This window comes from Sinohyriopsis cumingii, chromosome 12 (assembly GCF_028554795.1).
Source record: "Sinohyriopsis cumingii isolate HCF-2022 chromosome 12, ASM2855479v2, whole genome shotgun sequence".
Classification (NCBI taxonomy): domain Eukaryota; kingdom Metazoa; phylum Mollusca; class Bivalvia; order Unionida; family Unionidae; genus Sinohyriopsis; species Sinohyriopsis cumingii.
Window position 1 is genome coordinate 122892893 of NC_142972.1, and position 18210 is coordinate 122911102.

The window sequence follows — 18210 nt, forward strand, 5'->3', positions numbered from 1 at the left end:
CTCGCTATCCGGACATAATTCAACGGGAACAGAATTCCTAAATGTTAATTTGCTCCGTTAATCAAGAAATCCGCATTCCGGATCCAGAAATCAAAATCGGGGACCAAAGTGTAAAATTACATTAAAACTTGTCTCAATAATCTGGAAATAATCTGTCCAGAAATAAGAAAATTCAAAAAATCATATGTGAAAATACAATCAGAAGAATAATACATAAAACACAGTAGTGAAGCCCTTGAGAATCTATGGCCACTATCAATAACTAAGTAGCGTGACCATATTGTAACCAGCGATTGTATAAACAATGTCTGTTTTAGCTAGTCGCCGACGGGGGTGTTAATAATTAAATAAACACACTGGGATCAAATCGTCCACGCTTTTTGACATAACATATGTTTTATTTAAAATTAAAAGTGTCATTAAGCCTCTTTGTTGTTTACCAATTGTATGTAACAATCACAGTTTATTGTTTGCTGTGCAAATACAGTTGACATTTTTAAGCTGTGGACAGTATAGGGCTTCAAAGAATCCAGGCAAACAAAGGTTACAGACTTCTTCAGGAAATTGACATAATAAATGTATGTACAGTACATACATGTACATGGACATAGTGTGATGTGTTAGATGTGTTAATTGTCTAAACTTCTATTTACTGTATATGTACGTACAAGCACATGTTATAATAATGTGAAATAAACACAGATTAATAGATGTATTCATTAATTTATTTCAACCATTATTGAATATACAGTACATTACATTTAAAGCTAGCATATACATGTACATATAAACGGTGTAATGATATCGTAAAATAAAACATGTGCATGATTCAATTATCCGGAAAACTCGTTAATCCGGACATATTCGCTGGGAACGAATGTGTCCGGATTAATGAGGCTCCACTGTATATAGTCTTATTAAATTCGTCTGCTATTTACCAGGCATAGCTCTGCACTGACTTTGTGTGTAATAATAAGAGACAGATGCAGAGCTACAATAGGTTTATGTGTTCTGCTCTATTTGTCTTTGAGAATAGAGCATGGGCAAAGCACAGAAACTCAAGACTGAGGACAAAGACACCACAAGCATACATGCTGACATATCCTCATTGTGGGATTTTTTTTGCAGATGATGGAAATAAATCAACAAAGGACTCTTCAGTTACAAAACACCAGAATTCTGTATGATCAGAGACAGCCCCAGCACCTATGTCACAGAACTCCTCATTGTTAGCTATAGGCCTGTCCTCCCCATCCTGTCCAACGCTACATCTTTTAATGATCAACAAAGGAATAAGCAAAACAAAATATCATCCCTCACAGCTGAATCACAGACCAGTCAAATTGATCAAACATCCCATAACCTGTCCCAACATTATGACTTGGATGACATAATCCCTACAGACATGGCTTATTTTTGTTTCAAGTGGCCTAGACCTGCTAATAGGGATCATAAGGAACAAAGACTTCAACACATACATGATAAGTTCCAGGAAGTCAATCGGTCATCCAGTCTGTTGAACCTAGTGTAAACAGGCAATTATGGTGATCAGTCTAACCCACATACGTCTTCAGAGTACTCTATTTGTGATGCCAAGATTAGTATCTCAAAGTGATCAATGGACCTGATAAAAGTGGTTTCCGAGGGACTCTGTATCACTTTAAAAACACTCCTCCTCTGTCCAGAGTCCCATCAGTTACATACATTCTAAAAGACCCATTTAAAAGCCACAACTTTGCAGCAAGAAATAAACAACCTTCTCCAGAAAAGAGCACTAAGATTGTTCGAAATATAAATTATCCAGGATTTTATTCCAGACTTTTCTTGGTCCCAAAGGCAAATGGCACTCTGCACCCTGTCATTGACATTAGCACCTTCAATCAATTTATTAACTCTCCTTGATTCTCAATGGAAACACCCTGTTGCAGTTTGAATGCTTGTTCAAGAGAGAGACTTTACAGTCAGTGTGGACTTAAAATATGGACATCTTCACGTCCCTATTCACAAGGCTTCCAGGAAGTTCCTGTGATTCACCGACAGTGACATTGTTTATCAATTCCATTTGCTTCCACTTGGAATCAACATCAGTTCCTTGGTCTTCACTCGTCTGATGAACCATGTTATGGCTCATGTCCAAGGCAGTGAAATCAAGTTACCAGGATGACATTCTGCAAAAACATAAGGTAAGTTATATCTTAGAACACAATATGAAAACCTTCATTACACTCCTTACAAATCTGGGTTTCCTCATCAACAAGGACAAATCCTACCTAGTACCATTTCAACAATTTGTTCATCTAGGTATGGAATTCATTACATGGGTTAACAGAGTACGTCTCCCTCAGGGACAGGCATTGAAAATCCAGACTATGGTTGCTTCATTACTCTCGAGGGAAATCCTTCACCATCAAGGCTGGCTGAACTTGGCAGCAGACCTCACCATCGTGTGTTACTTTGATACGCTCCCAATACAGATGATTCTTTTATCCCAATGGAGGCAAAATGTTTGCCCACTGGACCAACTTTCTGCCATTTGTACAAATATGTAGTACCATCGGCGGAACTGGAGCAACCTAACTTGGCTCACAGGGCTTATACCTCTGCAAGTACAACCTCCAGAGATCACAGTCTGTATGGATGTAAGTATTGAAGGCTCTCCGACTTTTCAGGAAGCCAGTGGAGTGTGGTCTCCCCAGGACTGGCATTAACATACTGGAGATGAATGCCATTTTGAAAACCTTTCACTGGTGGCAGGAATTTTTAACTGGAAAGGGAGTACTCATTTTATCCAACAACTCTACGGTGGTGACTTACTTGAAACAGCAAGGCGGAATGAAGTCCCCAGACTTTGCATAGTCATGTGGGACTTTCTTAGGTGGTGTCGTCAACAACAAATCCATGTCCAAGTTCGTCATATTCCAAACAACCAGATATAGCTAGCTTTGTTTCTGAACAATCAACTTGTTCAGATGGAATGGTCTCTCCATCCCTTGGTTTTCAATCAGATATCTACTAGATGGGACCGATCATTGGTGGACCTGTTTGCATCAAGGTGAAAGGCAAAGCTTCCAACCTTTGTCTAGTCAGTCCCAGATCCCAAAGTGGGGGAAGTGGCACACTATTCCTAGATTGGAAATGCCTGGACGCATATGCCTACCTTCCAACACCTCTGATTCTAAAGGTGATACAAAAAGCAAGAGAACAGGAATGTTGCCTCATCCTTATTGCACCACTCAGATGAAAGAAGTCATGGATAAATGACCCCATCAATCTCAGAACAGAATTTCCCCAGAAAAAAAAGAATTTCCATCATCTACTCAAACAACCATGAAGGCAGTTGTTTCACCCCAATCCAGAGATAACTGAACCTGCATATCTGGACCATATTAAGCAGGCCTTTAAAAATAAACAGTTCTCGCAACCAGTCATGAAGAGAAGTACTCAAGCAAGAAGGTCCTCCACTCCGGAACCATACAAGAGCAAAATTTTGCACACAAGAACTCATTATGCCCCTAATGGCATCAATACCTGAAATAGCTGACTTCCTCTTGTAGATTTTCAAAGATACAAAGTTAGCATCAAGCACAATCAAAGGTTTCATCATCATGGAAGAGAGATATCAGATAAAACAAAGACTTATCCAACCTCCTCTCCAACTTCGAACTTACACAGCCAAAAATGTAGGCTCTGTGCCCAAAGTTGAACCTATCATAGGTACTAACCTGGTTGAACAAAACACCAACTGAACCACTTTCAAGGACATCTTTAACTCACCTTTCATACAAGACCTGCTTCCTCATCATGATAGTGATGGTAGGCAGAATCAGTGAATTACATGCAGTTCCAACAAGATGGATCAGTTTCATTTATGACAGTTCCCTCTTTCATTTGCCAAGAACAGGCTCCTGTCTTTGGGTAACCAGACCTTTGTACTGAAATCATCTTCAACTTTGGCAGCTTCCATTCAAGGCCACCTGCAAGACACAGTATGAGCTTTGAAGTGGTATCTTAGAAAGACAGAGCCATTGCATAGAAGAAAATCACACCTATTTTTACCTCTCAAACAGAGACAGGATGATATAATAGCAAAGACCCTTTTATAGTGGATTGAGTAGATTTTTTGCCCTGTATATCAGAAGTCAGATGAATTTGTTCTGCATTTTGGGTCACCAGGTTAGAGAAATTGCAACTTGAATTACCTTTAACTGGAACTGTTCTCTAGCTGATACTATCTATGCCGTGGGATGGAGATTGGAGTCCACATTCTCCAGTTTTTACGTCAGAGATCTTCCTTTCCAAAGGGCTCATTTTGGGACCTATAGCCATGGCACAACAGGTCACCTTTCAGCCTTCTTCGAAAGCTTTATAAGACCCAGCCTCATGACTTCTGCTGGATTCGTGGGAATTAAACTTTTTCCATTTTGAAGCTGCTCCCTGACAAATGGAGTCTTCTCCAGTCGTGTAACCTAGAAACAGTCTTATATACTTTAGGGGACTAAAGGTGGCTTCTCTTGGGTAAGGCGATGTACCTCCCTCCATCTCTTATCTATTCTCCTAAGGTATTTTGATTTGGTAACGTATTTAAGGAAGAAACTAATTTTTGCTAGTAAAATGTTTCTTTGCAAATACTTACCCAATCATGATACACATACACGCTTCCAGCCTCCCCCCAGTTATATCTATATAGAGAGTGTGCTTTACGCTCCAGTAGTTACTGAGATATTCTTAGGTTTTACCACCAGTCCTATATCAAGGGGAGATCACTCTGCCTGACTGCCATCTAATTGGGGAGATAACCTATAACTCAGTTTAGCAAAAGTGTTATCTGGGATTGTTGCATTCATGAGGTAATAATAGTTCTAAAGTATTATGATTGGGTAAGTGTTTGTGAAAAAACATATTTTACTAGAAAAAATTAGTTTCTTCCTAGGTTTTGGGTAGCAGTTTGGAGTGGGTTTCAGGACACCTTCCCTCAGGAAAGGGGCTAAAGGGGCTAACCAGGCCCGGCCCTAGGATATGTGGGGCCCAGGACAGCATGTGGGGCCCAAGGCAGCAAGCGATGAGCTTGGGGCCCCACGCAAAAAAATTGAATTGCCTGAAAGCACCGGGTCCAAGGTAGTTGCCTCATTTGCCTTGCCCTAGGGCTGGGCTTGGGGCTAACTTTGCACATTTAAATTAATTGTACATTCTTATTAAAATTTTGTATTTATCTCAGATTTTTGCATCTTGTATACATACTGTCATACCTGAAACATGGTGAGGGGATGCATCTTGATAAATCTCGTTATGCATTACTGAGTTGTATTTCAGAATTATTGAACTTGGTGAGGAAATGCCTCTTGATGAGTTGCACAGAATTCAACTGTGTGCAGTAAAATATGTATGCATTATATATGAACAAAATGTTTTGGGTTTCAATTCCATATATAGTGTTTCTGAATGACCCAATGAATCGTCATTTTTTGAAGCATATTTGTGTCTTGCCTGAATCGGATTTTCTAGAGACAACTTTTTGTGCAAAAACGACATGTTAACCTGAAAGCCACACTCAGCTTTGATCGTTTTTCAGTATGTTGTAAAATGACTAGCTAAGTTAAATTCATGTACTGTAGGGGTATATCATTTAGTTAAGACAACTGTTTGTATATATAATTATGTTTTGTCAACAATTTGAAAGCTAAAATGTATTTTCGTCCTTGTATTGATGTCATAAAATCTGCTATAAACTGGTCATTGATTTACTTGTAAAATGGAATAGTCTCTACATTTAGTTTTGGACTTAAAGCTTTCATTATATTGCATAAAGGTCATCACCTAAATGCATTCAAAACAGTTTTTTCATTTCTTGTCTTCAGGCCAGGTGTGATGCCTCCTCATTTGAAAGTGTCAGGTCAACATTTCAAGTGGACTCTGGTGTGTGGTACTATGAGGTTACAGTTATTACAGCTGGTGTCATGCAGATCGGCTGGGCAACCAAAGATAGTAGTTTCCTTAACCATGTAAGCTGAGATCATAAAAAGGGCCTCATACAACATATGTTTGCAGACAATCTTAAAATCGTTGAAAAAGTGAAGAAAAAATTCGCTTTGCCCTTGATATATAAGTTTTACCTGTTTGGCGTTGCAGTTGATAATATACAATTAACATGTCATGAAAGGTTATTTGCTCTTGTCAGATAATAATAAATTTGTCTGTCACAGTTTACTCAAAAATTAAATTTAAAAGTAAGGTCTATTTATTATTTAGTGCTAAAATTTAATGATAGAATTTACATGAATGGAATTTCATGTGGGTCATTTTGTTAAGAAGACAGTTGCCTGGTTGAGTTTCAGTCTATTTATTATTTAGTGCTAAAATGTAATGACGGAATTTACATAATCCAAATTTCATGTGGGTCGTTTTGTTAAGAAGACAGTTGCCTGGTTGAGTTTCAGTCTATTTATTATTTAGTGTTAAAATGTAATGATGGAATTTACATGATTCAAATTTCATGTGGGTTGTTTTGTTAAGAAGACATTTGCCTGGTTGAGTTTCAGTTTTTTCACTGATCAGAATGTTTCAGAATGAAGTCCCCTTTCAGCTTAGAATTTTGCTTATGACTCTCCATAACTTGTGAAGTACGCCATTGTTTAAACATGATCATCGTAAAGGTTTTAACATAAATAGATGCCAGGTCAGGTTTAATACATTTTAGTGAGATGTGGTCCTGATTGACCTAAAATGTTTGCTGTTACATCTGCAACGTAGGCTTCTTATGTTTTTACTAGTTAGGCAGAAATATTTATGTCCTCTGAATTAATTTCTTGTTTATTTTTTATTTAGCTCCTCTCAGGTAACAAAAATAATATGAAAAATATTTTGTTGTACTATCTAGTTTTTTTCTTTCTGCCAGATGACATGATCTACCCACCAACCCATCCCATTGATCCATTTATTCACTGACCCATCCATCCATCCTTAAATCTGTTAATCAGTGTATCCATCAATCATTCAAATACCATACCTTGAGACAGTGTTTGTAGGATATACAGATAGACATATGTTATCAAGCAAATGCTACCAGAACTGGATAGCCACTAATAAACAGACTGTTCCAGTTTCAACCCTGCTGAAAGTTTTGAAGAAAAAAAAGCCATCTAATTTTATGGCCAACGTTTTATATAAATGAGTTAAATTATACACATTTACATATTTTGCTGTGCATTCAATATGCTAAATTTTACACAGGTACAGATTTACTTATGCAGATTTGTTTTGTACCAATAAGCAGATATACATATGTGTGCAAATCTGTTCACATGACAAAATTTGCATAAAGATGTAAGTATAAATATGCATGTACATTTAAACACTAGTACTGAGAACTGGGCAATATTAACTGTTCATAACCCAACTCTATAAACACTTATTTGGCATGACAAGGGGAAATGACTCTTGCAGTGTTCATTGGTTTCTTGCATTGCTCTTGATTCCAAGAGATCAGTCTCTGTATAATAACTTCAAAACAGTTGAGATCCCAATATAATAACTTTACATACACTTTCATTGCATAAAAGTGTCCAATCACTCATGCAGCTACCACTTGGTTTCATCTGTCTCCACAGGCACTGGCATAACTTGAAAACTGCAGAACCACACCCAATAACTACAATGCTCCCTGACTATTCTTAGAGTTGACCTAATCCATCCTTATCTATCGAGAAAAATGATTCTGTATTAATAATTCACCAAATCCATCCTTTTCTTTGGAAAAATGCTAATATACCCAAGTATTTACCTCATCTATCCTTTTCACTTTAAAAAAATGCTTGTATTCTTGACTTAAATAATGCTAATATATCAGAAATTCACTTAATCCATTCTTTTCACTTGAAAAAATGTGTCCCTACTAAGTGCTAATCTAATCCAGCCATTTCTCTTGAAAAAAGCTACTATGCTACAAGTAGACTTAATCCATCCTTTTTACTTGAAAAAAATTGTGTCTGTACTTGGAGCTGACCTAATTCATCATTTATTCAAGAAGAAAATGCTTTTATATTCAGTCATTGCCTTTTCACAATTTTTACATTATTAAGTACCATATGACAAGTTGTTATGCAATTAGACATGAAGATATTAAATGTAGCTTGACATACTTTTAGATATGGCTTTCCTTTAGGAAGGGGAGATGCATAGATGTATATTAAGGATGTTTGTTTTGAAGTTTTTAAAACTTGTGTAACTTACACCCTTGTATAAGCACATAATATCTCACAAGCACTCATACAGTCACTACCTGGAATATACATCTGTAATATACATCTGTTCATTTTTTCTGTTGCAGGAAGGATATGGTATTGGTGATGATGAGTTCTCCATAGCCTATGATGGCTGCAGGCAGCGAATCTGGTATGGAGCTCATAGTCATTCCCAAGCTCACCCCTGCTGGAAATCAGGTCTGTCACAACTTTGTTCTTGTATGCCCTTACTGCAAGTGCAGATTTGAGTGGGTGGGGTTGGGGTATCTTGATCATCCTCCTGCCCCTCCAGGATAGTCCAGATTACTTGATGGCGACAAATGAAATATTGCAATGCATAAGTAGATGCCCTGATAGATCTTCATGCTAATTTAGCAGAATTTGGTCCATGTATCAGACTGTTGTTGATTGAGCATCTTGATTTGCTCTTGTCTGTACATTGGTATGTCAATCCTTTCCAAGAAGCCTGTTGTGCAAAAATAGCTAAACATAGAGGGGTGAAATTTGGCTAGCATATTTCTGTGCCTATGTAGATGACCTCATTAGATTTTGTAGGTTTATTACGCATTTTGAACATGTGGGTCATGGCTATTTTTATGATCATGATTAAGTAAAAACCACTTCAAACAAAATAAAATGGCAGGCTTATTTTTAATTAAGTGTAGAGGAACTGGTTTTGATGTTCAGGCAGTTACAGCAATTTTTCAGTTGTTTACACATCTTTATACACCCACCATCAGGCAAAGCATTTCGTGTCTGTCTGTCCATCTATCTGTACATCTTTCAGATACCAGTTTAATTTCTGCACAATAACTCAAGTCACCAAACTGTTTGTATGGCTTGTATTTGAGGGAAAGAAAAACCCTATAGATTTGGGGTCAGAAGGTCATAGGTCAGGGTTGCAATTTCTGAAAGCAGAAAAATGGTTTCTGCACAATAACTCAAGTTATCTAATAATTAATTACCAGTGTTATGGCTCAGTGATTATAAACTGAGTAACAGAAAGAAGCAAAACCAACAAGTTTTGTAAAACTCAACAAATAATTTAATTATCAGTGTTGTAAAATTAAAAGTTTAAAGGAACTTAAAGGATTATGAACTGAATCCAAAATAATCCTGAAAAAGTTATATTAAAATCAAGAGGAAGGAAATTTTCCGTATAAATTTCAGATCCAGAAGTGTACTGGTTTACCAAGAATTGTGATATTGTCAAAATGACGTTGTCCAGAACTCCTTTGAGTAAATAACAATAGTTCCAAAATAATATTGTACTCTAGTGAGCACTTTCTGTTTCCACCAAATAATCCAAACAAATGTTTTCCTCTCAGATGATACCTAAATACATCACAAAATATGCCCACAGACTTGATGTAACAACAAGAACACAATAAATAAGATTAAGAAAACTTCCCAGTCCAAGCTACTTATATATAGTTACAAAGCTAAACATGCATATTATCACTACTACCTATGTGACAAATCACAAATTTCCATCATCATAGAAGAACTCGCATGATTCCATCCAGTGGGGATTAACTTAATTATTCTAAGATACTGACTGATCTGTCCAGTGGGAAAAAGTCTGAATCTCATAAACATATTTACTAATGATTTTATTATTAGAAAAGATTACAGATAAAATTATATGCCAGGAGTTACCAGAAAAATAGATATACATAACACCAGACTTGTTGGATGGCTTGCACTTGGGGTAAGGAAGGATCCTTTCAATTTGAGGATTAAAAAAGGTGAAAAGTCAAGGTCACTGACGTAAAGAAGAATAATGGTTTCTGTATATTACCTTGAGTTGTCCATCATCTACAGTTATCAAGCCATGTGGATGGCAGGTAATGAGGCAAGGTAGAAGCCTACCATTTTTGTGGTTATAAGTTCAGAGGTCAAGGATACTGACTGAAAAAGGGAAAATTGGCTTTTTTACAACAATATTAGTGTCTTTGTTGAGAAATATTAAACATGTAGTGGGCATAAAATAAGCCACTCATGTTACTCTTGTCAGCCTTGTTGGACTTTGTTGGGCTCAAAACTGTTAGAACAATTAAACAAAAACCACTTGGGAAATTTATTGCCTATTTTCAGAATTAACTTTTATATGAACTGAGTACAATTTCAGGCTATTACAGCAAAACAGTTTCACATTTTATACTTATTGGACTTCCTTCTGACACAAACCTTGTTGGCATGATTAAACAAAATCCACTAAGGGTAGACAAATAGAATTTATTTTGCCATATTTATGTTTTTTTTTGTTGTTGACCTGATTTGATTTTCAGACCATTACAGTAATTTCTATCTCACCTGACTATAATGTGCCATATTGGTACTCTTCTTCTTACATTGTTCTAGAATGCCTCTTTTGACAGTGGTATGCCTTACTTAGAATATCGACATTTTTGTGAGTTTCCTTAAAGAAAGAATAATTGCAATGCCAGTAGTGGTACAGGAAAGTAACATTTCCATTGGTCAGAATGTTACCACGTGATCAAAATGAATTCCGTTCATTTCTGTATGAACTGTAAGGAGAACTACTTTTCCACTTCTATAAATAGAGTCACGTGTACAGCATAAGATAAACACCGCCAGTTAAGGCAGACATGAAGTAACCATTAAAGAAAAACAACATTCTAACAAACAAAAAAAAAATAATTTAAAAAATTTGGCTTCCATTGGTTGAAGGACTGGTATTATGATGATCTTATTTGTGATCAAGCTGGACATCCTAAGTGCTGTAAATAGCTACGTAACAGAAAAACCACAAACATGTATTACTACGCTCAATTAAGATTTCTGTTTTTTAATGATGCAAACAAAATAACATAACAAATAATTACAGTTTCAGTTATAAGAGTTTAACGTTTTTTCTGAGTTCATCGTGGTATAAACTGTCAGTTGCCGACTCACACAGCTTACATAACGCCCTTTGGGCATTATTTGCTGTGTGAGTCGGCAACTGACAGTTTATATCACGATGAACTCAGAAAAAACCACGTTAAACTCTTACTAGTCTGGTGACATGCTGTTTTTATTTAGTATCCTGGCCATATGGCCCATCAAGATTATGGCATGGTGCTGATGTCCATCATCTATTATCCATCTATTGACATTGGCTTGTTTGCACACAGGCCTCGTGTTTTATATCTATTTTAATCCAACTTGGAATATATGCGTATATCATCAAGATCTCAAACAAGTTCAGTAATGACTGAAATCCATGCATATTAATGAGGAGAACTTGCATCTGATTGGCAGAGTTTGTTAGCCTTTATTTCAGATCCAGTTTGATCAAACGTGGAATATATGTATGGCTTATATCAGGAAGATCTGAGACAGACTGGATAATGAATGAGATCCATCATGTATCGGAATAACCTGGAAACCATTTTTCTACTCTGATTTTAATCAAGCGTTGAAATGAGCTTTTTATCATTAGTAACAAGCACAATCCATGTATATTAATGAGTTGATCATGCATTTAATTGGCTGACTTGTTACTTCATGGAAGAGTATATTCCTGATCAGATTTCAATCAGACTTGGAATATTGGCTTCTGTGACTTTGTACAAGTTTAGTAATAAGTGTTATTGGTACCTATTAGGAACCTGATACTGCATTTGATTTGCTCAACTTGGATGAACTGTATCTTTGGTTTGAGTGGTCAGTAGATTGAAATCACCAGGATGTCCAGTGAGTTTTATTATGTGCAAGATCTGTGCATATTATTGAAATTTACCACAGTTATAATTTTCAGATAGCATTCAGTGTAATCATTTTTTATTATTCTGTCTATAGGAAAGCAAGAAAAGTAAAATCTCAAGATATTGATTTTTGAGAATTACTGTTATAAGTTGCATAGAGTTCTTCCCCTTGCAAAAATTATGCAAACCAGATACAAAGTTTTTTGAAGACAAATAGATTTCAATAGAACAACAAAAGTCTGAAAATTAATATACTTCAGGGATTACAATGAATAATTTGTCGTATATAACTGAAAATAAAAACAGTATCAAGATATTGTTTTGGAAGATGTGCATTTGCAGGCTGGCATAAATTGTGTGCATTGTTGTTAAGGATCAGAATTTCTTTACACAGTTATAGATATATTGTTTTGGAAGATGTGCATTTGCAGGCTATTTGCATAAATTGCGTGTGTTGTTGTTAAGGATCAGAATTTCTTTACACAGTTATAGATATATTGTTTTGGAATATGTGCATTTGCAGGCTATTTGCATAAATTGCGTGCATTGTTGTTAAGGATCAGAATTTCTTTACACAGTTATAGATATATTGTTTTGGAATATGTGCATTTGCAGGCTATTTGCATAAATTGTGTGCATTGTTGTTAAGGATCAGAATTTCTTTACACAGTTATAGATATATTGTTTTGGAATATGTGCATTTGCAGGCTGGCATAAATTGTGTACATTGTTGTTAAGGATCAGAATTTCTTTACAAAGTTATAGATATAATGTTTTGGAAGATGTGCATTTGCAGGCTGGCATAAATAGCTGGATATTCATAATAGGCCCTATATAATTTCCAAGTCATTTTTAATAAAAATTTAAAAACTGTATGAAATAAATGCATTAATTCATGTATTACAGAATTTTCTCCAAAAATCAAATCTTGAGCCACTTTCTGATTATGATAACCACTGAATACCATGTTTAGGAAAAAGATAATGTTGAGTTCTAATTGGTTATGCCACAGTAATGATGGTCAGTGATAAAATCATGGATGGGAGAGCATTGTTTTCTGGAACAAATACATTTGTATCAATCTGTCTTACTATATTTTTTGTTTTCATTGCGTTCTGGAGACCCATTTGATATAAAATAAGAAACCGGTACCTGTTCACTCATCATCTTGACAGTAAATGTATCAAAACTGATATCCTTGCTTGATGAAGTAATAAAACTCCTATATGTGTTGATCAAGTGCCTCATGTACTGCATGGTTTATAGCTATTGCACACACAGTCTCTCCTCTCTGTTTCTGACTTTCTTAGTCTCTCACTCTCAGGAGTGAAATATTTAAGACTAATGATCATAAGGAATTCATTTTCTAGAATTATTAATAATAGAAAGTAAGCTTTTCCTCAAAATGATCCATAAACAAAACAGATTTTATTATTAGAGTTTTTTAATTCTTCTCTATATGCAGTATCATCACTCAACTATTATTAATATACAATGCATATGAACTGCATTTGTTTGAAGAAATTGATCAAGAAATACATAAATTGCTGTTTCTGTGGTACTTCTGGCAAGATTTTGACAGCAAGTCAGTGCTAAACATAATCATGTGCAAAATGTTTTAATTGAAGATCAAAGTAAGTTTTAGAGATAATCAGCCAAACTTAATGGAAATGTACACATTATTTAAACATTGTTTCAAAACAGAAATAAAGTTTTATAAATCTTGTCACTGACTATTACATGTATGTACATTGCATGAAAATTCACAATTTAGGAAATATACTTTTTGGCAATATGTGTAGTTGAAGCATTTTAGCCAGTGTATATATAAGCAATGAATATAGGTACCACAGTGGAGAAGAGAACCATTGGCTGTTTAATAGCTAATTTCCTTTATTAAATGCTGTCCTGGATAGAATTAAAAAATGCATATTTAATGAAGAGAGACAGGCTCATATTTTATCTGGATCCGATTAGGTGCCAAAATTGACTCTTACAGTTCTTACACCTTTGAAAGCAAGTTTGATATGTTGAGGGAAATAGAGTTTGACAATTGCTAGCACTGCCACATTAAAATGTCGGAAAGATTTGCCGTTTGCTTTTATTACATATATCTTGCATTATTGTTTTGAATTTTATATATCCTGAATTGTTTTGAAATTTTTGTTTTTAATTTTAGCTTTACTGGGCATAGACTAGAAGGGTTTATGGGATGTCTGTTGTGTGTCATCTATTAACACAAATTAATTATTGCTACACCTCCTAAACTAGGATTGCCTTGAAACTTTTACACACATTCATCCCATGATCTAGTTGGTCCTAAATGAAAATGGTGCTGCTCAGTTGTCCATATGCAGTTTTAAGCACTTGACTTCTTATGATACCTAATTGGTCCTAAATGGAATTGGTGTGAGTGATACATCCAGTATAGCTTCCATGATAATTGTCTTTAAAATCACACTCCCCATGAATGGATATCTTCATGACATGGGGATTTTTTAACGATGCCCACTTTGTCAGGCTGACATCAAGTATATGTACCACAGCAGCTACTTTGAAAATCCTCCTATTGCTGGAGAATGTCAGAGATGGTTAAAACACTCCGCAGCTAAAAGGAAAAAAATGGTCTTATCCTGAATTCCTGGAAATTCTTTTTGCCCAGTAGAGTGTCAGTCACTTTGAGGGACTTTTGTTTATTTTTGAAGCTTTTATTTCAAAGAGTTTCCTCAGTATGCCTTGCCATTGAAACACTTTCAGTTATAATTACCAAGGGTGTAGAAGCCAATGGCCATAACAAAAAACACTTGTGAACTATAGTATCAGTTTGAATGAAAGCCATTTAATTCTGTAGACAACTAATTAAAGCTTATTTGGATGACATGGATTATGAGCAAGGGACTATGCATATTGGGGGCCCCGAGTGGTCTAAAGTGCTGTCCGTTACGGATCACTGCCATCTCACCTCTGTCTGTGTGGGTTCGAGTCTCGGATTCAGCCAGTGTGGGCATGTGAGAAAGCTTGCCAGTAGCTTCTCGTGGGATGCTGGTTCTTTCCGGGGTTTTCCTGAGTTATTCCTCAATCATTAATACTGGCCGCCATATGCTGAAAAATGGTGTTAAACCCTACAACAGCAACAGCTATACATATTAATTCAAGCTTTATCTTTGAAAAGACTTTGTATCAGACTGTATAGGTAGTATTGACTTGATTTAAAGTTTGGGTCTTAGTTTACATCGGCTTACAATACTACACAAGTCTGTTAAATTTTGAAACCAGGTGAATGATGTCAGACCTGTTTGAGCTTCTTGTTTATTATTTCAGCCATATACATCTTCTTCCTCACATGGAAAAACTCTCAAACAAATCTTTGGTAGATCAATGCATATCCCTTGTCCTTAAGTAATAACATAGAGCACTAGACATTACACTCAAAGACAGAAAACATTAATGAGGTGATCTTGCATCTGATTGGCTGGACAGGTTACCATGCTAGAGTCCATATTTTTGATCCAGTTTTGATGTCATCAAGATTTCTGACATGTTTGATAATGAGCAAGATACACACATACAAATGATTAGTCTTACATCTGATTGGCTAATCTTGTTATCATATTCGGGAGTCATATTTCTGATCTAATTTTGATTATTAAACTCAGAAGAATATGAGCTGATATGATCAGAATTGACGATGAGTGAGATTCAAGCTTAATAATCTTGCTGAGCTTGTTATCAATCTCGAAGTCATACTTTTTTATGTGACGTTGAGCAGACTTGGATTAAATGGTTATATCTATAAGTAGTGTTGTTCCAATTATTGATTATAATCGATCATCGATTATTTGAACGAACCAATAAGATAATTGATTGTGAAAGTCCATAATCGATTGTGGAAAGGGAGAGTACTTCTTTTTAGTTGCATGCAAAACACAAAGGTTAGTAAAACTCCTGTGTAAATGGTTTGCTATATATAGGAGTTCCAATTCACTACAATCAATATGAATTATTTGTTCCCTTCATAACTTACAAATATAAAACCATACCATACTCTGTAGGTACAGACTTTCATAATTTGGAATGTAAAGTCATTACAGTCAAACCCACTTATCTCGACCTCGGTTATCTCGACAACCCGCTTATGTCGAGCGTTTTGGTCCGGTCCCGAAAAAATTCTTCTTTGTTATGCTATTTTTTACCCGCTTATCTCGACCTCTGTTAAGTCGATAACCCGGTTATGTCGGGCATAAGTTTCGGTCCGAAGTAACATGTGGACCCGCTTAATTCGACGAAATGCAACTTTTTAACGTTAATCTCACAGAAATTGTACAAGAAATAGTCAGCAAAAGCGATCGATTTGTAGAAAATATGAAGTAATATCAGTCTGCTTTTGTTTACTCCGGTGCTGATCTGTAACGAACGATTCAAAAGCACTTACGTTTTCATACATATGCTCGGCACCGTCGACACTTGCCACAAACAATTTCATTTTTTTAATGCATTCAGCCATTTCACTGTAGCTTGGGATAGTGATAGGCTGATCATCATCATCATCATCATCATCTTGCTTGCATGATTGTATCTGCTTCGTTGTCACCGATTGGATTATTTCCTCATCAGTAAGTTCACCATAGGCATTGGCATCATCATCCACGTGAACATAATTAGAAAATTCATCCCGAGCAATGCCTATGGAGTCCGCAATCTCATCAGCCATCGCTTCAAGACCTATTTCTGATTGAGGCTCTTTAATTTCTTGTGCAATTAAACACTGCTGGTGAAATTCTTCATCAGAAATTTCCGGAAAAATACAATGGAACCAGCAGTTTTGAATGGTTTTCGGCGATACACTGTTCCAAGCTGCACGGGCATACATGATGGCGTCTAGCAGAGTTGGTTTATAGGATCCCTTTTCCTCATTTGCACTCACAGTCAATGTACATGTACATGTACATGTATTTTCAAAAACATTTATTGATCTTTATCTGCGAGATACTGTCATATATTAACCTGGATATAATACAATCTTGGTTATTTTGCACCTAACACCGCGTTATGCGTGAATGGCGGGTGCCTGAAAGCAATCGGTGGATGTTTCTCTCTCACTCTCTCGTTTGTGATTTTCTTTGATCCATTTTTCAATCTGATAACATATTCAAACCTCTGAGTACAACCAAACATGATTTGTTTTTCAATATTCACATCAATTATAAAAATGCGTCGTGTGTTATCTGACATAAGTGATGCACACTACAGTAATGGATGCATACGCTACATGTGATATAAGGAGTTCATAGATATATTTTTTCTTTAATAAATTACTTATGATGATAAAAAAGGAATAAATGATAACAACACCAGGTTAGTTCATTTCATTTTATTATCAATTAAGCGTTTTGTTTATTTTATTGTAACATGCAGTGGGAGGGGATTCCAGTAAACACCAGCAAGAGACAGGAGTAATGCTCAAGGACATTTTTAAAATTACCGGTTTTTATGAACCCGGATATCTAGGGACCCGGTTATGTCGACGATTTTTTTACACCCCCGACGTAATCGAGATAACCGGGTTTGACTGTATTACATGATTTTGCTGTTAAAATGTTGAGCTAATAAATTTAATCAAATTTTGATGATTTGTTTCAGTTTAAATGTAAAATCCATGATATTATTTGTAGATAATGACAAGAAAACCCTGTTCTTCTATACTTTAAATAACAGACATGTGTATGAATGAAAGGGTTTGTTGGGGAGTGTGAAAATTCAATTACATAAATCTGATCAGCCATAAAAAGTTGCTTTCATTTATCAAAGTTGTTAACAAAAATAACAATAGAATTTTTTTAAAATTTTAAAAGGTTAAAGTATGAATGTCATTCAAGAGATTACTCCTGTTTAAGTATTAACATTTTGAACTCTTGAGCAAAGATATAACTGAAACAAAAATTAAAATTTACTCTTTATAACCAATTGTAATGGAATATCAGTTAGGTGGAACTGATTATTGATTTTATACTGGACCTTCCTTAAACTCAGAAAATAATTCTTAATTTATAATCAGGTTTTTTTTCTCTACATTGTTACCTACATTTCTTTTCTCTGTAAAGGGAAGTAACACATGATATTCATTATTCAGAATCACATGTTTTTGGATTATACGGAGCTCTTCTGCTTGCTAAAAATTGCAAAATAGATGAAAAAATAAATGTTAAAATATAAGATGGAAACATTTCAATAAATCGTTTTTACAGATTTGCAAAGTAAAC

At 35.6% G+C, this 18210-nt stretch overlaps 1 protein-coding gene across 1 annotated transcript in view; it reads left to right on the forward strand.

Moving 5' to 3' along the window:
* The window catches only part of LOC149787379 (RING finger and SPRY domain-containing protein 1-like), a 114332-nt gene that overhangs the window by 36012 nt on the left and 60110 nt on the right, over positions 1–18210 (forward strand). Inside the window, exons 10-11 of the mRNA XM_089977966.1 lie at positions 5856–5999; positions 8324–8435. Coding sequence (XP_089834092.1) covers positions 5856–5999; positions 8324–8435 — 256 coding nt within the window. The remainder of the gene's footprint in view (positions 1–5855; positions 6000–8323; positions 8436–18210) is intronic.